The 23549-nt window shown below is 48.0% G+C and overlaps 1 protein-coding gene across 3 annotated transcripts; it reads left to right on the top strand.

The window, feature by feature from the left end:
• Positions 1 to 5369: 5369 nt before the first annotated feature.
• On the top strand, positions 5370 to 23075 carry ADAMTS4 (ADAM metallopeptidase with thrombospondin type 1 motif 4). 3 transcript variants are annotated; one of them, XM_081173289.1, is made up of 11 exons: positions 5371 to 5927; positions 6298 to 6953; positions 7492 to 8143; positions 14218 to 14541; positions 15775 to 15907; positions 16384 to 16551; positions 16974 to 17260; positions 17812 to 17998; positions 18405 to 18580; positions 18822 to 18997; positions 20360 to 23075. In XM_081173289.1, exons 3-11 carry the CDS (start codon positions 7523 to 7525, stop codon positions 20772 to 20774), a joined length of 2487 nt encoding a protein of 828 aa, XP_081029415.1. In that variant the 5' UTR covers positions 5371 to 5927; positions 6298 to 6953; positions 7492 to 7522; the 3' UTR covers positions 20775 to 23075. The 3 variants fall into 3 exon arrangements, with proteins under 3 accessions (XP_081029413.1, XP_081029415.1, XP_081029414.1); XM_081173288.1 differs by having other exon boundaries at positions 7421 to 8143; XM_081173287.1 differs by lacking the exon at positions 6298 to 6953 and having other exon boundaries at positions 5370 to 5927.
• The last annotated feature ends 474 nt before the right edge of the window (positions 23076 to 23549 follow it).

The raw sequence follows: 23549 nt of genomic DNA, 5'->3' as shown, positions 1-23549 counted from the left end.
TCTCTTTCTCTTCTGCTGGACTCATCTGAGTCATGTTTTCCTGTATGCCTTTCTATGGAGCGAAAAAGGTAACAGCCGCAGTGCGTGTGGTGCTGGGGGTGGAAATGGACGGAAGCGAGACTTTGTTCTGCAAGCGGATGGAGTGAACTTCCTTCCACAGCTGCCTGAGCAATCAGCCCCCGCCCCCTCCCCTTGCCCCATCCTTCCCCTTCCTACTATTGAGTCAAACACCCAGCACAAAAGAGGGTGGAAAATGGCTCTTCCAGTTCCAGGTCCGGTTTCCTTGACCAGGCTCCCGTTCCAAATATAGGCCAATAAAGAGGTATGGTGGATGACGAGTTCAGCCCATTGGGCCAGTCGGCCAGAAACCTCAACTGAACACAGAGTGGCAACAGTTCAGAGCTGTGTGGTGCCGTTTGCCGAGAAAAAGAACCCCTCTCTCACACATGATGAACTCATACATTCCAGTGCACTAGTTAACACATTATTTGGTAAAAAAAAAATGATCCCAGCTGCAGGATGGCTAAACCACTGTGATGCCACAGAATGCTCACAAACATTCTAGCTTCTAAATGGGAGGGGAAAGGTCCACTGCAGAGTGTTGCTGCTTTGCAGGCAGAAGTTCTCAGGTTAAATCCTGGACACCTCCAGTCAAAAGGGTCAGGTAGTGGGCAATATGAAAGACCCTTCTCTGCCTGAGACCCTGGAGAGCTACTGCCAGTCAGAGTTCACAATATTGGGCAGGATGGACAAGTAGCCTGACCTGGGGTACAATAAAGCAGCTTGTTGTGAAAGGCAGCTTGGCCAGAAAACAAAACCCCAACCCTGCACTTTTCTGAGGTTGCTGTGCCCTTAGATTTGTTGTCTGGCCCAGAATTTGGGTTTCAGGTTATCTCGGGTTCCTCAAAGGACATAACAAGCGCACATATGTTTATAGTCCCTACACCTGCTGGAAAATCTCCAAAAACGGCAAGTGCCTAACGCAAGCTATGTCCCGTAAACCAGCAATTTACGCGAGGATTATGTTCCGGGAATCACACCTAAGGCCAAAGTCGCGTATTGTCAAACCATATGGGGTTTGATGGCAAGTGGCCTTGCCAAAGTCTTTTTTTTCCTGGACACCTGCCTGCTTTTTTTATTATTTATTTATTTTGCCAAGCACATAAATCTAAATGCGCACAACTTAAATGTCCATAAATTGTGGGCTTGCAGTAATGGAAAACTTATCCAATGCATTATATTCAATGTACAGTGGTACTTTGGGTTAAGTACTTAATTCGTTCCAGAGGTCCATTCTTAACCTGAAATTGTTCTTAACCTGAAGCACTGCTTTATCTAATGGGGCCTCCTGCTGCCACCGCGGCACGATTTCTGTTCTCATCCTGAAGCAAAGTTCTTAACCCGAGGTACTATTTCTGGGTTAGTGGAGTCTGTAAATGAAGTGTATGTAACCTGAAGCATAAGCGTATGTAACCTGAGGTACCACTGTATGTAGTTCTTCCTTGCTGAAGCACTATCATTACTACCTACCCTCCACCCGCAGGGTCCCAGGGCAGGTTACAATAATTTAAAATTCAGAAATTAAAAACAGTTAATACAAATGACAGTCAGAGGAATACAAAGCCCAGCCACTTGTCCACCCCTCAGGCCAGCTCTGAGGAGCACAGCAAATGGCTTCCCATATACCTTTTGAAAAGCTGTAATGAATGGAGGCAATTTAAAATACCTGACCTAGTTTCCTCACCTTGATATTTGGCCCCCGTGTGAAGAAGGGCTGGGACCGTGATATCAGGAGATGGAACGTTTGATTCAGGAAGAGGCAGGCGGGAGGGATATTCAGAGAAAGAAACCGCAGCCTTCCCAAACTTGCTTTGTACAGTTTAAGTTCTACCGTTTCCATGATGCCAAGGTGGTAGAGATGGCAGGCCGCCAAGAAAATGAACCAGAGGATGAGGGCAGATTTTGTCGCCGCTTTGAAAGAACTAAGAATGGGCGAGGATTTATGTGTGCTTTGCCACCGGTGATGGGTTTGCCAGGGTAGCTAAAAATTCCCCCCAGGGTTTTTTGGGGGTTTTTTTGCTCCTGACCTACAATAGTTGTGGCCATTTCCAGGTTGGAGCTGCAGACCTTTTCATCTCCTGCAGCTCAGTGCTGCAGAGCTTGGAGGCGGGCGGAGGAGAGGGGGTGTAAGAAGGGACTGGGAGAGACAAGGAAAAGATGAGAGTATATTTTTGGCCGCAAAAGGCTTCTGCACACGGGGCGGTGTGTGTGTGTGTGTGTGTGTGTGTGTGTGTGTGTGTGTGTGTGTGTTGGAGGGGGTGGAACAGATGTGAAAAGGGGGAGTGGGGAGAGATGGAACAAACCACACTAACATAAATTCAAGACCTACAGAGAGGGTGAATAAACGTGGTGAAAGAAGGAAAATAATGCTAGGAGCTTGGAAAGAAAGACAAGAGGCGGGCAGTTAAAGGAGGGGGGATGAATGTACAATGCAGCTATAGGAGGCGGGGGTAAATAATTGGTGTTTTTTTAAATCAGCTTTTTTTTTTTTTAGTAACTGAATTTTTTCATAAAGGGGTCGCTTAGATTTCAGCAGAGGGCCTGGTGAGCCAGAGGGATCTCCCCCTGCTACTTTGGCGGAGCTGGAGGGGAGTCGATCCAAGGAAACCTGAATCCAAGAGAGAGAGAGAGAGAGAGAGAGAGAGAGAGGCTGAGAGATGGGGTTAGAGGAGGACAAAGAAAAATAAGAGAGGGGAGGGAGGAAAAGCGAGCGAGTGAGAGAATCAGATATAATTTGCTCATTGTGGTCATAACATTGTATAGACTGTGACAAGATACCAAGTAGGTCTCTTGGTTTGTTTGTTTTTATATAAAAATACAACAAAGAATCCATTCTACTTATTTTTGAAACCGTGGGTCATTGCAGATGAGCTGTTTAGTGAACGTTCAGTGCTGACTGACTTGCAGAAAGCTTACGTGGAGGTTAGACCAATGTTCTTCAACCCTGAGTCCCCCTATTTTTATTGGACTACAACTCTCATCATCTGTAGCCACTTTAGCCAATGGGTCAGGGGTGATAGGAGTCATAGTCAAATGACTTCTGGGGGCCCAAGTTTGCAGAACACCAGCATTAGACTGCGTACGATCTATACTGAGCTGCGTTAGTTCTGATTTGTTTGCAGGGCTGGTTATATGACAATGAGCGTTCGTCCTGCATGCATTTTGATCTGCTTGCTGGGTGTATATAGGTTGTCCATTTAGTCATCCCCTATTACTTTCCAAACCGCAAGAAGTCAGTTGTTCTTTTTTGAAAAGATCACACCCACACTGCATTTCAAGCACCACCCATTAACGCCACTTTAACAGCCAAGGCTTTCCCCCCATTGTAGTTTGCTAGGAGTGCTGCTGAGCGTTGTTAGGAGAAACCCCTCACAGAGCTACAATTCCTAGCACCCTAAACAAACTACAGTTCCCAGGATTAGTTGGGAGAAGCCATGGCTGATAACATGGTTAGAAGTGCTCTGTAGGGATCGACAAATCTGTCAGTTTTCCTTTCTTTCCATGTCTCATCTTTCTAGTTTGAAGTTCAGATCTTCAAGTTTCTGAATTAGTTTGCTTTTTTTAAAAGTCATATATCCAGCAATTTCTTTTGATATGCACTATAATTCTCAGAGTGGTTTAACAATTCATCTGTCTTCTAAGGGAACTCTGGGAACTGTAGCTCTGAGAGGGGAAGAGAGTCTCCTAATTCTCAGCACCCTTCACAAACTTCAGCTCCCAGAATTCTTTGAGGGAAGCCATGACCATTTAAAGTGGTATCATAGTGCTTTAAATGTATGGTGCAAATGTGGCTGGTGTCTATATATAATTTTTTAAAACCGCATTAAAATTCATAATCAATAGAAGAAAGAGCCCCTTCTTCTATGGAAGGAAGGAAGGAAGGAGAGATAGAAAGACAGAAAGAGAAAGAGATCGAGATCACCGCCACAGGCTAAGGAAAGTATAATTGTAGTGCTCGGCTGCCAAGCCACGAGAAAGATTTCTCTCTCTGGAACTAAGCCCGATTTCCCCCTTCTTTCAAAAGCGCTGAGTTTTCCAAGGCCTTAACCCCTGCTACGTCTTGCTCTGCTTGGCCTCTCTCCTGGTTTTCCCAAAGGAAGCCCAAGGGACTGTGGGAAAGCTGGACAACATGTTCTCAGAAGAACTTTCTTGGTCTGGGAAGGGAGGCTGCCGTAAAATGGCAGCCCTTGTCTGACTCCCTCAAGAGTGAGAGACTTATCTTGTACAAAGACACCATCACCACCATCATCGCAAATAGCAAAATCATCTGGGAAGTCATGAACAAATGCAAAGCTGACTGTCCCAGAGGCCAGCTCAGAGGCCTGTCATTTTGCTATGGGGATTACTCAGATGGGCACAGGGGGTCTTGGCCAGGCCTGGCTCTACCGTTGGGCAGAGGGAAGTGCTGCCTCAAATGACTTGGGATATCATGAATGGCGGCAAAGTGTTACTTATTCAGTGTAGATAGCTCAGCTGGTAGAGGCAGAGTATGAGACTCTTAATCTCAGGGTTATGGGTTCAAGCCCCATGTTGGGCAAAAGATGCCAGCATTGCAGGGGGTTGGACCAGCTCTACAATTTTATGATTATTGCTGATGTATGGTGGCTTGTGGCCATTGGGACTAGTAGGGCAGCAATCAACAATAGGTGGAGCCAGAACCAGGGAATCACAGGCTCAGCTAGAGAGCCAATCACAAGCAAACCCACCCCTTGATTGGTGATGATGATGATGGTAATAATAATAATAATAATAATAATAATAATAATAATAATAATAATACTCCGCCAGCCACCCTGGGCATCTTTCAACAAATATGAAAGCATAATAAAACATCAAACTAAATGGAGATGTCTGGCTGAGGGCAGACTGAGGTTGGTGGGGCAGGGCCCTATTTGCCCCAATGGACCAGCTGCCCCTGTTTTTTCTCCCAGTGGATTAAAATTTGTGGAATGGAAACTGATTTCCTGTCAAAGGGCAAGGAGCGACTTCTCAAGTCTTGATGTGAAGTACACTTCCCATAATGATTTGTGGAAGGCTGTGGTAAGAGTTAATCCAGATTAATGGCTGTTTACATTGATCTTGTTGATGTGCTACTAGTGTCCTTGCCTGCCAATGTATTTGTAAAGTATTTCCCCCTCTTTTTGATTTTTATTCATCAGTATTCCCAAATGTAGAACAGATAGACAGGAAGAAGTGAGAAAACTTACTGCACAAACAAATGTGGATGCAAACCTAATTGCTTTCTACACCACCAAGATCACAAACAGCAATGTTTATTTCCTGTTTTGGTTCTTTCTAATGCCTAGAAAATAACTGTGTTTATAATTTTATATACATTGCTTTTTATATAATTATTATATATACATTATACTTTGTTATTTTAAGTGTGTATACACATATTTAAATAGACACACATGTAATATGTATTGTCTATTTTATATGTACACATAAGTATATAAAAATAAACACGTAATGCATCTCTGTCTTCCATTGTCCTAAACTTGGCCTCTTTCATGTGCATGTATGTAGCTGATACTTAGTAGATTATTATTGTTATAGACATCCAATGTTATTCAATATAATATAAAAACAGCTTTTGATTGGGAATGTTAAAATATTACTTTACTCAATGGATGGACCAGTTTTTCCTCAAGATATTTTGCTGTTGCTGTTGTCCTTCTAAAATACACCAGTTTTGACATCAAATCTCTTCCCAGATTTTATCTATCCATTTCTTAACTTTTGGTATGTCCTGTAACCTCCTCCTGCTTCCTTGTAAATTTATTTTGCCAGCCAGAGATTGCGCCATTTGCTTGAGAACTGACTTGGAAATGAGTCCCATACAGCTCAATGGAACTTACTTCCAGGTAAGTGTTTCTAGGATTAGGACAGGTGTTGAGGAATGTGTGGCCCTCCAGATGTTGTTGAACTCCAGCTCCCATCAGCCCCAGCCAGTCATATCCAATAGTTGGGGATGGGGGCCCTGAAGAAAGTACCTTAAAAGGGATCTGAAGTTTCTATGATACCATTTCCTACAATTTAAAAAGCATTCAAGGTTCAAACCATGTGGACTAGTAGCAATTGGAACAGGGAAGTCTCCCACCTTAAAAGTAGGTGTGGGTTTTGGGTGATTTCAACTCTGAAACAGCCAGCATGCTTTCACTCACTGTAGCAACATCTGTAGTAATAATAATAATAATAATAATAATAATAATAATAATAATATCCTGCACACAGCCAGAGATAGCAAAAGGGAATCTACAAAAGAGAAGGTCCGGACACTGTGTTTAAAGATGAAGAAAAAAGCTGTGTCAGAAATTGGCAATCTGTTGAGTCACAACTGCAATTCCCACCCTTAAATTGGCTTCTAGCCAATGGATGAACCATCATTTCCCTCTGCAACCCACACTCCCCCCCCTTACTTTGGACCGAAGAAAAAAGAAAAAAGAACCCACAAACAAACTGTTGTAATTTATGATCTCATCAAACGACTGCCTGCTTGCGTCTTTTGTACTTCAGCAAAATTGGAGGGGGGGCCAAGGAAGGCTATAAAAAAAATTACCTTGCTTCAGCCAATCAGCAGAAGCCAAAAACAGCTGTTAAAAGGAGCTGGATGCTTGAACGAGCAACTATAGCGCAATTTAATAAAGGAGGAGAGATTAATACAAACATATAAATATATATATCACATACACACATTTTCTCTCTCTTGCGCTCTTTCAAACTCAAAAAGTTCCCAAGGATTCTTAGACAGACGCGAAGAAAAGAGAAAACGCCAACTGGAATTGACATCGATTTCTTGTGGTTTCTTTTTCTTTTTCCCCCTCTTCCACCGGCTTTTCATTCAAGCTCCTTTATTCAGAAGGAAGGAAGCCCCCTTTTTGAAGAGAGAGGTATATTTATATATTTGTATTTCTTTAAAAATTTGGAACAAAAGGAAAGGAAAACCTCAGCTCCATCCTGTTGCACAGGCTTCCAGATCGCTGCCGGGTTTTTTGTTTTAAAGAAGAGTGTGTGTGCTGAAAAGAAGACAGCTCAAAAAGACTTGGCATTGAGGTGGGGAAAGAGAGAGAGAGAGAGAAAGAGAAACCCCACAATTCTGGAAAAGGGACTTCTTGATGGTCCATTTTTAAGAAATTTAAATAGGCAGTGGGAGACTTCATGCTGGGGTGAGTTAGGTGGTGTCTGGAGGTGGATTTCAAAACCCAAAGGAGAGTGGATGATGCTCCTTGCTTAGGTGCTGTGAGCCACAGATAGGACAGAAGGAGCGACCTCAATTGCCTCCATTGACTGCTCACATCCTTTGTGTGCATCAGCCGAGTTGTTGATTTGTGTTTGTTTTTATTTTTGCTAATCTTAGGGGCTCCTCTTTTTCCTTAAAAGAATCTTCTCCCTCAAAGATCACCAAGCTCTGCCCTTTCTCCCCGCAAGGTTGCTTTTAGCAAAAAAAAAAAAGTTCCAAATGTTTCTTCTTTGGTTTATCACCTGCTGCCACCTGGTCCTCGCTGTGGACGAACGGGCCCGTTTCGGCCAGTATCAAGAAGAAATAATTTTCCCCGAGAGACTCAATGCCACATTCCATCCTGCGGGTTGGGATGAGGGTGACATGCTAGACAACGGCCTGGGTAGCAGCGGCAGCTCGGATGAGCGGCTCTCCTACCGCCTTCGCGTGTTCGGTGAAGAACTGGTCCTAAATTTAGAGAAAGACCCCAGCTTCGTCGCAGAGGGCTTGACGGTCCAGTATTTGGGCAGGTCGGGACAAGCAGTGGATACCTTGGCCGAGCAAGGGACCTACTTCACTGGCACGGTGAACTCTGACCCGGAATCGATTGCGGCAGTCAACTACGATGGGGCATCGCTGCTGGGGGTGCTTCAGTACCGTGGCGCCGAGTACCACGTGCAGCCCCTGGAAGGGGGAGCCCCAAACACGGCAGGAGGAGCCGGAGCCCACGTGGTGAGGAAGAAGATGCCAGAGAAAGCGGATGGGCCAATGTGCGGTGTCGGGTCCCAGGCGCCAGAGAGCATGACAGCCCCAGCAGGCAAACCATTGCCCAAGGACGAAGCATCTCCCAGGAGAGCAAAGGTAAGAGCATGAGCACGCTGGGATGGAGGGATGCGGCTGCCAAAAACACTTACCGGGAATACTTTGCACATGCCATTTAGTTCCACATTGCGCTCGGGGCCGGCTTTTGAGTCCTTGTTTTAGCATTTCTGTCTTGCTCTTAAAGGAAACTGCATGATACAGGCTCAGACCACTTGTCCATCTAGTTCAGCGTTGTCCACAATGGCTGGTGGTAGCTCTCCGGGGTTTCAGGCATGGGATATGAACAGCCTGACCTGAAGGACATCGCAATTGAACCTGGGTCCCTCTACATCCATTTTGGTACAGCCCTTCTCCCCACCCAAAAGGTTCTTTGGAGGTTCCCGGTGGGAATGTTCTCAACTACCCACTATGTCCCCATTTTCCTGGGAGCCTATAGCAGTATCAGGTATCTAACAGAGGTTTGATGCTCACTTCCGTGTCAATTGCTACCCAGTTAACCCAGGAAATTGTGGGGCTTTTGCACTTTCCGCAGTTTTTGTACTTTCTGCAGTTTTCATGCATCATGCCACCGCCACTCATGTGAATTTGGGGCGGTATTCTGGCATACAGTTTGTTTCAGTCATTTCCATTGGCGAATCATGGGGGAACAGAGGCACGCATGCGCCTAAAGGCTGGCGACATGTCCAATGATAGGTCAGGTCACACCACGCCCACTGGTGTGAATTGAATTTAGTATGGCATGATGAGATGCCAATATGAAAGCCACTGTTCCATAAGGCAACAGGCAATGCGGTGGAAAAGGAACTTTGGGAACCAGAACAGAAGCGCCTGCATTATAGCCAGGCAAACTACCGCAATAAACTCCATGTGACTGCCCCCTTAGTTGGACCCAAGAGAGGTGGTTACTGCTGTTGCTGCTTCTCCTGACAAGCTTGGAGAAAGCAAGTGAACAGATGGCAATGGCGAGGAGGAGGAGCAGAGCCAGGAGGCTCTGGGTTATCAAAAGTAGGGCCCCTTTTGGGATGTGGGGCCACAGTAAATGCCCAATGGGGTTGATCCCTGACACTGGTTGTGTACAGGGACTCTTGAGCCAATGGCACTTGGTCTTGCCAGACAAGTTATGAATTGTTCCTGTTTCCTTAACCTTCCTCGACCTCATGCCTTTCAAATGTCACTGGACACCAACTCCCATCAGCCCCAGCCAACATGGCCATTGCTCAGGCATGATGGGAGCTGTAGTCCAAAAGCATCTACCGAGTGTTAGGGAAGGCTGTCATTGTCAACAACACTGGCTTGGTGAATCCATCAAAGATATTGATTCCTGGCAGGTTCACAGGCATAGCAAAGTGTCATTAGTAAGAACCATAGATACTAGGCAAAACTGCATACAGAGATATGAACATTAGGGGAGATTTGCACTAAAGTGTTGATGAATTTTCGTGAGGACTTCCCTCCCCAGTCACCACCAAAAGAAATATGCAAACTGATGTGAAAATGCAGAAAGACAAATGTATGTAAAGTTGGAAAAACGAGACACTGAGAGATGTTGAAATTGACAGATTGGCCCATCCCTACCCATACTGCACCTAGCACGCTGTTTCTGCCCAAGCCCATTGTTAAGAAATAAGTCTTCTTTTTCATGTTTTCATTTTGTTTGGGTCACATTTTCTAAAGGCATGTTAATTATGATATCTCTGTCACTCCCACTCAGTGGCAGGCAGGCGGTGGGGGATCTGGATGCAGTGTCTGCATCCTTCAGATTCTTCCTTGGGGCCAAGTCTGAGAGATAATAATGGAACAGAGTGAAGCAGGGAACGCCCAGCCCCCAGGCAGCGATTCCACACTTGCACCCATCACCCACCACAACCCTCCCCTCCTCTGACTGCTCTTTGCCCTGGCTGTGAGGTGTCATTGGTTGGGGTTGGGAAAGAGACAAGAAAAGTCTTGGCAAAGCTGTAGAAAGCCATCGGGGAGGCTGGGGAGAGAAAGCAGCTCCATGCAGATGCAAGCCATGGCCTCCCTGGTCTGGGTGCCATCTTGGAACAGCTGCCAAGATATCTTGGGAAAGCAGGCCAGTGGTTAGAGGAAGGGAGGCTGAATGCAAAGGAGGACAGTGAAGGCTCCTGTCATAAGAACGCAGGAAGTTGCCTCATGCCAAGTCAGAGGACTGATCCATTTAGCTTAGCAGCTACCAGTGGCTCTCCAAGGTTTCTCCCAGCCCTAGCTGGACATAGTGGCTCTCCCTGGGATTGGCTATGGCGCCACCTACTGTTGGCCTCCTTGCCTTCTGCCCTGCTATTCCCAATGGTCACCAAGAACCCATGCTGGCAGCTATGCGCATAATTTATCGTGTGCATTTTTTTGTGCAAATCTACATCATCATCTTCTTTTTGGGGGTGGGGGTGGTTTTCCTCTTTCTTTTGAGATGCACAGTTGGCCCCTTAAGTCTGATTGAGGCTCTACCTTTGCACACCAGCTTAAGCTCATTCAGTGCCAGCAACCAACCTGAACACATCTCTACTGTCAGAATGGAAATCTGCCTAGCAACTGTTGGGTGTTCAGGATGCTTATAAGAAAGTTTGCTTTCAAAGAGAAAGGGAGAGGCTCCTGGCAGTGGCTGGTGCCCATTGGGACCAGCAGGACAGAAGAGAAGGAGGCTAACAGCAGGTGGCGCCACAGCCAGCGGCAGGCAGAGCCAAGTGACTCTAGTTTTGAACCCATCCTCTTCCCTGTTGAGTTCTGCAAAGCCAACAATGAGACTAAAAAGGAGGAAGCCGACCCCACTGGCCCTCTCCTGCTTTGGTCCCGCCTCTAGTCCTGGAGGTAATATATAGCGATGGCTGGTGACCCATTGGGATTGTCAGGGTGGAAGGTTGTGGATTTCAGTGAGAGCCACCCCACCTCCCATCGCCCCATGATTTGAACAGTGGATGATACACACCAGCCCTTGAAGCAAGAGAAGAGCTCCTCTAGGCATGTGCAGAATTGCTCTTCCTCTGTACCGCTGAGCAAGCAAGCATAAGTTTAAAGTTCAGGAGAGAGAGAGAGCTTTCAGATCTCAAAAAGATTGTGGCAGAGAGCATAAGAAAAGCTCTGCTGGATCAGGCCAGAGGCCCATCTATTTGCCATCCTGTTCTCAAAGTAGCCAACCAGATGCCACTCTGGGAAGCCCACAAGCAAGTCCTGAGTTTTCAACAACCCCCTCCATGAAGCAGAGGTGGTGTTTTATTATTTATTTCAATCATTTACAGACCACTTAATTACAATAGTCTCTAAGCATTTGTTCCAGAACCGTGACACAATAAAAACGAGTAAAAGCTATAAAATCAGAATTCCTTTGAAATTGCCTGCTAGAATAAAGCCTGGCCTCAGCTGGAAGGGGGTTCCATAAAACTGGGTCCTCAATATTGAACACACAGCTCCTAATGGATACGAGCCATTTATATTATAAGTAATATATTTCTTAAAAGCACTAGCCTCCACTGTGCCTCAATCTTCCCAGAGGAAGCAATAACCCTGGGTAAGAGCCTGGAAACCCTGGAATCTCACACCACTCTTGGAAATTGGGGTGGTGTGTAACACTGTGCCTCTGAGAAAAGGGGGGGGGCTCTGAAAGTGACTACCCCAAAGACCTCTATGACTGGGCAGGGATATAAGAGATCAGGTATCCTTGGCTCAAGTTGTTGCCAATTAAGCCTTGGCAATGAATACCAGAACCTTGAACCTGGCCCTGACAGAGTAAGAGCAACCAGCGCAAGCTTTTGAGCACCAGTGAAAGTCTGTCCCCATCAAATCTGACACCAACCCGGTTCGTATTTTGTCACCCTAACCCTTCACCTCTGGGTCTTCGTGACGCATGTAATGCAGCGAAGCCGTGGCAAGCTCTGACCTCACACGGTGGCGGGGATGTCTCAGCACCGCACAGGCCCCAAGAGACCTCGCCTCCTACTTAGCGGAAGGCAGGCACTGGTGCCTGGTCTCCTGCTGCACCGAAGGAGTCAAGGCTTGAGGCTCTGAGCCAACAGCAGAGACGGCCCTCAAAGTCTCCCTCCTTCCCTCCCTCAGGAATTTTGTCCAGCAGCCAGTCAAGAAAGCTACCCCACAAGCTCTCCGCTACTCATCTTCTTCCACACTGCCTGGCTGGAGACACCAAGGCATTCAGGCACATATGTTGTTTATTTGCTCAAATGGGGCCTGACAGATTAATCAACAGAAGTTGATTAATCCATCTGTCAAAACTGTTGGGCCTTGTCATCTAAGCTCCCTGACCATCTCCAGCTAAAGAACTGTTTCCCCACCAAAACTGCTTAGTTTCAAATTCCCCAAGCCCTAAATCCTTTTTGGTGTCAGATATCTTACTTGCCACACATCCTTTGCATGCAATCGTTTCAATAAAATCTATTTGATTTTAAAAGGTTGTTTTTTTAAAGTGTTCCCTGCCTTGGCTATTATTAACAGGAATCTAGGAAGCAGCCTAGTATAGCCCAGTATTTTCCACTCTGACTGGCAGCAGCTCTCAAGAATCTCAGGCAGAGAAGAGTCTTTCCCATCACTTTCTGTGGCAGGGTTGGGGAATCTAATACGAGGGGGCAAATGTGGCCCTTGCGTCTCTCCACAGGCCACAGCCCATCTCACAAACCATATCCTCTGGTGCTTTTGCCTGGCTGAATGTGTCCTTGAACTGTGATAATACTTCTTGCTTGGCTGGAAGGAAGATGGAGAAACCTCTCTCTGTGTGTAGAAGCCCTTGGGGAAGTGAAATAGCTTAGTGGTAGAACGACTGCTTTGCTTGCAGAAGGTCACTGGTTCAATCCCCAGCATCTCCAGGTACAGGACCCTGGAGAGCAACTGCCAATCAGTGTAGACCAGTGTTTCCCAACCACTGTTCCGCGGCACACTAGTGTGCCGCGAGATGTTGCCTGGTGTGCCGCGAGATGTTGCCTGGAGGGAGGCGGGCGAGGCGGGCGGCGAGAGGCGGGGCGGCGGCGGCGAGGAGAGGCCGCCCAGCGCGGGGCTCTCGCCGTCTGCCTGCCTGGCTGCCTGCGAGCTCGGCAGGCAGCGCCTCCGTCCGCAGTGCCCGCCTCACGGCTCTCATTCCCTGCCCCTGCCAAAGCTCACCCAGCCAAGCCGCGCTCTCCTTCCTGCCTCGCTTTGCTGCCTCCTCCCCCCCCCACCCCCAAAGCTTGGAGGTTCCCCGGCAAGGGGGAGGAAAAAAAATTGAAACTTACACTTTCGTGCGTCCCTCCCGGCGTGACGCTGCGCGCTGACGTCACGGGGCTGTAATGGTGGTGTGCCTCGAGATTTTTTTCATCAAACAAGTGTGCCTTTGCCCCAAAAAGGTTGGGAAACACTGGTGTAGACAATACCGAGATAGATGGACAAATGGTCTGGCTCAGTATAAGACAGCTTCCTATGTTCCTGCATTTTGCATGGCTGGAATGGAACCTACCATACAAAGATAACAGTCAGATCCATTGCTTCACACCTCTGCATCTGCCTGCACCCAGCCCTGGTATGTGGCCCCTGGATGATGACTCTGGAGGAAATGCAGCCACTCTGGAGGAAAGGCAGAAAATTAGGTTTTCTGTAGTGTACTTCTAACATGAAACAGCGGGGAAGTTCCCGCATTCAAAGCAGGTGCTCGGCCATTGAACTACAATCCTTCTTCAAATATAACTGGCTAGCAGACTTGTACCTGACGCTGCTCAGGAATTCTAAGAAACAGAAAAACCAGCGCAGTCTTGAAATCAGTGCTTAAAATCAGTGCAGTTTTGAACGGAACGGTCTGCCATCTTGATTCAAAATGGCATCCAAATGTCTCCAAAGATAAGACAAATACCTGCTCTTCAATTTCAGGAACTGCCACGCAAAAACTTTTTGTGGTATCATAAGAGGCGTCCAAATGCATAGACAACAAACAGCTTCTCAAAATATATAGCAGATAACATTAATTAAATTGATGGATCTGTCATTTCATGCATCCCCACCCAGTGTTCTGTCCCTGCCTAGGCACTTAGGGCAAAGCTTGCTCCCCCATGGTGTATGTGGGGCAGAATGAGGTTCACTCGCCCTCTTTCCAACTCACCTCTCTTCATCCCTTCTGTTCCCTGCAGCGGTTTGCTTCCATCCCACGCTATGTGGAGATTCTGGTGGTGGCTGATGAAGAGATGGCGCATTTCCACGGTGCAGGCCTCAAGCGCTACCTCCTCACCATCATGGCAGCGGCTGCCAAGTTCTTCCGACACCCCAGCCTGAAGAATCCAGTCAACTTGGTCGTGACCAGGCTGGTTGTGATTGGACAATCCGAGGACGGGTTGCGGGTGTCGTCCAACGCTGCCGAGACGCTGCGGAATTTCTGCACATGGCAGAAAGGCCTCAATAAGGAGAGTGACGAGGATCCTGAGCATTTCGACACAGCCATTCTCTTCACTAGGGAGGTAAGTGAACTGCTGCCAGGTATCCCCCTATATGCTGCGCAGAGAACTCGCACAACTAAAATTCTGCACCAAGGAAAGTGGCCAAATTCTGCATAAATTCTGCAAATTGGTCACACTGGCATTTAGCGATAGGCTCCTGCCTTTCCTAACCTGTGAAAAGTTCCAGGGATTGCAGCAAAATTCAGGTTTGGTTTCCTTTGGGTGAAAGAGAGCCCCCAGAGGCTTAAGGGGTATTTGCAATAAGTAGCTAGTTGAGAGCTGGAGGGTAGATAAGACTAGGACCAGGAGGTTCTGGGTTCAAATTCCCTATTCAGCCATGAAGCTCACAAAAGGATAGATGATGATAGATGATAGATAGATAGATAGATAGATAGATAGATAGATAGATAGATAGATAGATATAGATAGATGATAGCTAGCTAGATAGATAGATGATAGATGCCAACAAAAAGAAAATTAGAAGAAGGGGGGTGGGGAGAAACATTTTAAAAAGCTACTACCTCCAGGTGGCGCTGTGGTCTAAACCACAGAGCCTAGGGCTTGCTGATCAGAAGGTTGGCGGTTCGAATCCCTGCGACGGGGTGAGCTCCCGTTGCTCAGTCCCTGCTCCTGCCAACCTAGCAGTTCGAAAGCACATCAAAGTGCAAGTAGATAAATAGGTACCACTCCGGCGGGAAGGTAAACGGCGTTTCTGTGCGCTGCTCTGGTTCGCCAGAAGCGGCTTAGTCATGCTGGCCACATGACCCGGCAGCTGTACGCTGGCTCCCTCGGCCAATAAAGTGAGATGAGCGCCGCAACCCCAGAGTCGTCCGCAACTGGACCTAACGGTCAGGGGTCCCTTTACTTTACCTACGAACTCTTGTTCACTGGAGGTTTTGAAAGAGATGCTGGATGGCCTTCCATCAGGAATTTTTTAGCTATGATTCCTGTGTTGCAGGGAATCATAGCTAACTAGAACCTTCCAGCCCTACAGCTCTATGATTCTATCAGTTCTAGCTTGGTCTAAACACAAGTGTCTGACCATCTCTCCCCCTACTGACTTGCAAGGAGAGCTGATTTGGCAGCCAGTGGGCGCCTTCTCCTCCAGAAAGATACTGTAGACTTTGCCTGCTGAGTCCTGCAGAGGGTGCCATCCCACATGGCCAGTGCCACCTTGGAGGCTCCTTCAATGGCTGTTTCTACCACACTGTGCATTGGTGGCCTTGACAATATGCATTTGTCTTTCCCCGGCAGGATCTCTGCGGGCGCTCTAGCTGTGGCACTCTGGGCATGGCGGACGTGGGCACTGTGTGTGACCCAGAACGCAGCTGCTCCATCGTGGAGGATGACGGGCTCCAGTCTGCTTTCACTGCAGCGCATGAGCTTGGTAAGTGGGGACTGGCACCTTGCACTCAACCAGCCACCCCTGGGGGGCATTCCCATGGATCCACCCCTGCTGAAAAGCCAGGTGGTCTATTCCCAAAAAAGACAGAGGTGTGGAGTGCAAGCCTAGGCTTGTCTAGTCAGCAATATGAGTTTTATGAAGGATAATGTATCAATGACTATTAACCATCAGGGCTATGCTCTGCCTCGACTCTCGGATGCAGTATGCCTCTGAATCGTTATTTATCGTTCGGTGTGTTTGGTTCCCTGGGCTTGTTTGGGAGGAAGGGCAAGATATGAGTTTAATAAATAATAACTAATCTTGGGTGCCTACGCTTCTCATTAGATAACAGCTTCTGTTCTTGAATGGCCGAGTAATTAACGCAAAATATTCTGCAGCTTCACAAGTATATGGGGAGCTGGAGCTGAATTCTCTCTCTCTGTCTCTCTCTCTCCCACTTTCCTTTCCCCCTTGTATAGGCCATGTCTTCAACATGCTCCATGATGATGACAAGCACTGCAGAGAGCTGAACCGCCACTCAAACTCACGTCACATGATGGCCTCCATCATGTCCCCCGTGGACCCTGAAGAGATGTGGTCCCCATGCAGTGCCCGCTTCATCACTGACTTCCTAGACAATGACCACGGTAGGACTTTGCCTTCCGATCTGCGCATTCCTTGACTGTTCAGTTGGATCTTTTCAGCCCTGGTGATCGAGCTTCCTTCCTCACCATCCTGGCCTCATGTGACAACTTAAGCACCTAGGGAGAAGGGGGAGCAATTCAATTCAGTTTGCATTGAAAGGAGAACCAAAACAATGCAAAGACGGAAAGCAGCCATTTTTTGAAATTCACACATCTCTAAACGTAATGCTGTTGTCCGGCCAAGTGATGTGCAAAGGAATGTAAAATGCATAAGCAGTAATGGTGAATAGGGCATACCAAAATGCATTTTTATTAGGGAACATTGCTTTACAGAACTGTACACTCAAAACTGACAGATCTGCCCATTCCTAGGCCTTGAATTAACCAATCTTCTGGTTCCCCCTTCCTCATCCCTTTCCTTGCAGGTCGCTGCCTCTTAGACAAACCACGTGAACCCCTGCATCTCCCAGCTGCCTTCCCCGGCAGTGATTATGACGTGGACCAGCAGTGCCAGCTGAGCTTTGGGCCCGACTCACGCCACTGCCCCAGCATGCGTCCCCCTTGTTCCTCACTGTGGTGCACGGGGCAGATCAACGGGCAATACATGTGCCAGACGAAATACTTCCCCTGGGCCGATGGGACACCTTGCGGCGAAGGCAAGAGTTGCATGAGCGGCCAGTGCATAAGCAAAGTCGACTTGAAGGCGTACAATGTGAGTAGACCCGCCAGCGGTGTCTCTGCATTCCCAGGGTAGACATAAAGGCCATAGCCGTCACTTTTTGAGCTGGGAAGGACGCATTTGTACGGTATTGAATGCACTTGTTCTGTTAGCACAGGGAATTGTGCTTGCGTAATGGTGCTTTCCCTCTTCTCATCCCCTGAATGGACACCATGCCCTCCCAAATCTGCTCCTGAAGGGAGCATCAGGACAGATTTAAGGGGTGCACAGGGGAAGGAGGGGAGAAGATCTGCTACACAAGCACCAATTCTTATGCTAGTGGATCGAATTGCTTGGCACTACACTAGATACAAGCCTTGGAAACCCAAGAACACAAGAGGCACACACAAAGCACGTAAACTGATGTGGAAATGTAGGAACTGAACTTAAGTTTAGAAAAAGGAGAAACAGATACTGACAGATTCACCTGTCCCCACCATAATGCTTGTGAAGTGCTTTGTACATTTGAAAACACTGTATGACGTATCAATTGTCTCACACAAAGCACTTTTTCACTCTCTCTTCCCTTTTCTCCTTTTTTGCAGATTCCCACCCACGGCGGCTGGGGACGTTGGGGCCCGTGGGGTGATTGCTCCCGCAGCTGCGGAGGGGGAGTGCAGTACTCCACCCGCGAGTGCAACAAGCCTGTCCCACGCAATGGTGGCAAGTACTGCGAAGGGAAACGCACCCAGTACCGCTCCTGCAACGTCCAGAATTGCCCTGATGGGAACGGTAAGATCGTTTCTGCCACTTTCAAACAGCGTTTCTTAGGTGGACCTGATTGCCACAGCCTGCCCTGGTGCTTCCTCACTTGTGTTTCTTACTGGCTGAAACCATAGCTAGCCAACTGCCAGCGAGTGCAGGCAATAGTGAGCAAGAGGAACCAATTCTCTGACTCCACATAAGGCCGCTTCCTATGTTCCTGTGTGCTAACTGGGTTCATTTTTCCAAGTGGCGCACAGGGCTCTTGCTTAATTGTTTAATATGGAAGAGAAAACGTGAGACAGAAGCAATCGTCAACAGGTTTAACATGAATGTTGATGCCGATTTCACACCCAAAATGCATCTGGGGCCGTTTTATTCTTGTCACCCAGCCCTAGTTGCAGGTCTTAATCCCTGTGTGTTAATTCCCCTCCAGCTCTGACCTACCGGGAACAGCAGTGTGCTGTCTACAATCACCGCACGGACATGTTTAAGGACTACCCTGCCCCCATGGACTGGGTGCCCCGCTACAGCGGTGTGGCTGAGCGTGACCAGTGCAAGTTGACCTGCCAATCCCATGCCTTGGGCTACTACTATGTCCTGGAACCGAAGGTAAGTGTTACCATGGCAACGTGAGCCTCCCGTCCTTCAGGAGACCCTGAGGTTATTTTATACTTTACACAGAACAGGCTTTCGGAAACAAAATGCAAAGCAATGGACAGCTATCTGAGAGTATGTAGGCGAGAGATGGGGAATCTGGAAGGTGTTGTGGGGAAGGAAGTAGAGGACCGAAGAGGAAAGTGATTTTCCCATAAGCCCTTGGGGCAGCAAACTGACTCTTGCTTGGTTCTAGGTGGCTGATGGAACACCTTGCTCCCCTGACTCCACCTCAGTCTGCGTCCAGGGGCGCTGCGTCCACACTGGCTGCGATCGTGTCATCGGCTCGAAGAAGAAGTTTGACAAATGCATGGCGTGCGGAGGGGACAACTCTGGATGCACCAAGATCTATGGTTCTTTCACCAACCCTCAGTGAGTGACATTTTTTTTGCAGGTGCTGCTTTGTGTGGCGCTAAGACATTGGGAATGCACAATGTGTTTCCCTCCTTCCCAACCCCAAGCATTTCTTTACAGATAGTTGAGACCTTGCTGATGCCATTACTTTAACAGTTAAACATAGGCCTATGCCAAAAGTATCCATAGAAACCCTAATTCAAGAGCCCAGATATAAATGATGAATAGTTCTTGCATTTATGAATTTCAGGTTGTATCCAAGAGTAATCCTACTTAATTGGATACAAACAGTGCTTTTTTCTGGGGGGATGCAGGGGTATGCAAAGCCCTAAACATTTTGTGAATCTTTGTACTATTGTCCATTTACTGTATTGATTTTTCCTGATTTGAACTATAAAATGGTTATTTTCTTGAGTCAAAATGAGAGTACCCATAAACATTTTTAAAAGGAAAAAAGCACTGGATACAAATACATATATATTCATACTTACATGATTTGTTCCAATTATAAAGCCATCCTGTTCCCATTCCTAACAAAAAGGTGTAAGAACTTTCATGCATTTTGAAGGGAAAGCTATAAAGTGGCTTCCCCTGCATGCAATTGAGTACAGAATTACAAATGCACATAAATTAATTCCAACAGAACAACTGGCCGATTTTTAACAGCCCCTGATTCCTAGAAGACCGTGGACTGCTGTTTGCAAGGAAACATGTCCATGGGTACACTGCTTCTGTATGACTGGGATTAAGCAGTATACAAAGTGTTGAAACAAATAAATAATGTGGAAAGGGCGGGACCTCTCACTCCAATCCCATCCAGCCCTAAATCCATCCAGCCCTAAGACCTGGCCTTTCTCGGACCAAGAGATTGGATCCTATTCCCAGCTTCCTAGGGCCACATTCACACAATTCATTTAAAGCCATAGCACAGCACCTTAAGCAGTCATGGCATCCCCCAAAGAACCCTGGGAGATGTAGTCTGTCAAGTATGCTGAGAGTCATCAGGAGCCCCTTATTCCCCTTGCAGATCAACAATTCCCAAAGTTCCCTGAGAACCACTCAGAAAATTTGGGTGCTCGGCCACACTTGTCCCACGCCAAGAAAGCATGGCTCCAAGCAGTTTTCCACCGCTTTCCTCTGGAAAACCTGTTCTTCTGCGCGAAATCAGAACAGCAATCCGCAGAAAAACCGGATTGCCCTTTGTTCTGATTCAGCGCTAAAATGCAAGTTTTCCCAGGGAGGAAAGTGGCAAGGTAAACAGAAGTGTGAATGAGCCCTGAGTCTTGGGGAGACCTGGCCACCCTGCCCCTCAGAGGCAGGCCTTTTCCCGCTCTCCATCCCAGCTGATCCCTGATCTTTCTCGTCCTTCCGCCCAATCAGGTACGGTTACAACGACGTGGTCACCATCCCGGCGGGAGCCACCAACATCCTGATCCGCCAGAGCAGCGGCCCATCATCCTCCAGCGACGGGATCTACCTGGCTCTCCGCCGGCGGGACGGCACTTACGCCCTCAACGGCAACTACATCCTGGCACCTTCCGAGCAGGACGTCCACCTGCCAGGCGGGGTGAACATGCGCTACAGCGGGGCCACCAAGGCCATGGAGACGATCGTGGGGCGCGGGCCCCTGCAAGAACCGCTCACCTTGCAAGCCTTGGTGGTGACCGACCAGAAGACCCCGCGCCTCAAGTACACCTTCTTCGTCCCCAAGGCTCCAAAGAGGTTGTCGAGCCAGTGGCTGAAGCAGAAGGCTCGCATCTTGGAGGTCCTAAGGAACCGGCGAGGCCGCAAATAGACATGCGCACCTCTTGGGGAGAGGTGGTTCCTGGCCAGGCCTCCTGACTTGCTCTGGCCCCTGCAACCCACAATGGAGGCAGGCGTCCGTGTGGGGAGGGGGCTCAAAAGGCACGTCTTCTTAATGTCGCTTTCCTGAAGATGACCAAACTGCACCAAACCTTCCCCGCTGACCTCACAAACAAGAGACCCTAAGCAGCAAAAGCTGGTGCTAGGTTTGCTTAATGGCTCAGGGACCTTCCAGGACCTTCTGCCGCATGTTGCGGACTCTCTTTCTTGGCTCTGCCTGGACATTTGAAGACTCAGGACACAAACCAAGTTGTGGGGGGAAAGGGGAATGCACCCAGAGGCTTAAGGCCTTGTATGCCGGAAAAGGCTTGACCTCAAGTGTGGGGTTGTCAAGCCAAGCTGTTTCCTCCTCCCTGATAAGTTATAGGGCGATGGTCAGCCGGGCTCCAAAATGGAATCCAGGGTGGGGAGGAGGAGGTGAAAAAAAGCCCCTTGCTGTTTTTTTGTGGTTTCTTCGGGGATGGGGTGGAATGAGCGACAGGGAGTAGCAACGGAGCTGACTGAAGAGAACAGGCATCAATTCTGCAAAAACATCTGGCTTAGCCGAGGCCGTCAACAGGCCTATTCTCCATTGTGCTTGTTCCCTCCGTTTTTTTATTCCTGTCCGCTCGTGTACTGTATTTATTATCCTTTTTATTTATTCACTACTCTGGATGCATAAAGAGTATTAATTGTGGGGAGGGTTTATATATATATATTTGTTGTTGCTGCTGGGTTTTTTGTGGTTTTTTTTAAAGCAGAACAAAGGAGGCAGCAATGTTCCTCAGCCTCACCAAAACTTGGCAAGTTTACACCACACGTTTTTTCTGGGGGAGCCAGAAAATGTGCTCGAATCAGCGGCGTCTACCTCAGCCTCTTAGCGCCTCCTCCTTCCCCCACTCTCTGCTCTCAAATGGGCTTTTTTTTGGCCCACCCTACAGCTGTCTCTGGCTTTGGACAGGCGAGCCTCTCTTATTTTTTTGGCAGCACGTGCCTTTCTCCTTTTTCTTGCGGCAATGACAAGGCACCAGAGAAATTACAGGCCTTGGTTTGGGGGGAAAGCCTTCCCAAAGTGGTCAGGCTCCGGGGCTTTTTCCTCATAGTAGGCGACCTCAGTTAGGCCTCCCTTCTTCTATCTGCTGAGGGAGGGGCGAAGGGACCAGGCCTTTGCGCCTCTCACTGTTGTGGCCTGCAGAAGAGGCCACTCAAAGAATTTCCTCTCCTCAGCCCAGAAAATAATGTTGTGTCTGGGCTGGTTCCCAATTATCACAGGTTGCGAGGGGAGCTGACGGCTAGGAGGCACTGCCGAGTGAGTGGCAAGGGAATAAGCAGCAGCTTAGCATGAGGAGGCCGTTAAAAGGGAATTATTTTTCCCAGCCTAAAAAAAAAGTGAGGGGAAGCAAGTGATTTCATTGAGGTGGCAGGGAGAGGGAAGGTCATAGAGCAAACCCAATGGAATCAATGGTTCAGACTAGCTTAGGTCCACATATTTCAGTGGGGCTACTCTGAGTAAAAGTCAGTTGGCTATCATCCCTAGACGCTGACGTTCAATTCTTCTAAAATGAGAGCAGAGGTTAGTGGTTGCAGCAGTGAAGTAGGGCGAAGGTGGGAAACAATGGGACTCCACCAGCTCTGAGAGCGAAAGGATGCCAAGCCGGGGTCTTCTCATTGTCTCTCCCCTCCCTGAGGCACATGGGCCAAGAGGCAGCAAAAGGGAACAAGAAACTCATTCTGCACAATACTGTGCCAGAAGCACCAGCCCTTACAACAGGGGTAGGGAACATTGGGCCCTCCAGATGCTGTTGAACTGCAATTCCCATCATCTCTGGCCATTGGCCATGCTTGCTGGGGCTGATGGGAGTTGTAGTTGAGCAACATGAGCTATGCCCATACCGAGGCTGATACACACTAAATTTCCCCCTGGAGGGGGTGAATTATATTTAAAACCTCTGTAGAACCAGAGGGAATCCCCCCCACACAAACAACTCCCCAGTTTTGTCAGTGATAGCCCTTTCCCTCAACCACAGGGACTCTGATAGTTAATAATTTAATTAAATTATAAATCAAGGAGGATAGCAGCAAAAGCCTTAACTGGCCCCGGGGCAAGTCCCCAGGGGTCATGAGGTTGGGTTTTATATTCGTTTTGTATAGAACAGTGTGTTTGATCTTAATAACTATTGTTGGGGATCTGGGGTTATTTTTTTCGTTTTGAAATAATAAAAACTCCGCCAGGTTATTTAATGCTATTTATAAACCCGGTGTCTTGGTGTGACTCTTTTGGTGGGTACCGCTATTCCGCCACCCCTGGTATTTAGCAGTGGCTTGGGAGCAACCTCAGACCGTGGCCAAATGCAACTTTCCAGATCTTTCTAGCTGGGCCCTGGGACTGAGTTATCTGTCCTAGGCAGCGCTTTAGTTTCACTTGGTGGCACATAGCACAGCGGTAGGGTGTCCACTTCCCGAAGCAGAAGGTCCCAGGCACCCCCAGATAGTGGAGAAAGATTCCTGCCCCAAATCCTGGGAGACCTACAGCCTGTCAGCTACACTGAGCTACATGGCGCAATGGCCTGACTCTGTATAAGGCAGCTTCCTGTTACAAAGTCTTGTCTCTGGCCCCATGAGCTCAGCTGGCCAAGACGCAGCCAGTTGGCCAGATGCGACCCTGAAGCAATATCATCTGTATCTTTAAGGCGGTTTCATCAAGAAGCAGTGAAAAGCTGGACCTCAG

Source organism: Podarcis bocagei, assembly GCF_964188305.1.
Source record: "Podarcis bocagei genome assembly, chromosome: 16".
NCBI lineage: Eukaryota > Metazoa > Chordata > Lepidosauria > Squamata > Lacertidae > Podarcis > Podarcis bocagei.
The sequence above is the reverse complement of the archived record's forward strand: the minus strand, read 5'-3'. Positions and strand labels throughout refer to the sequence as shown.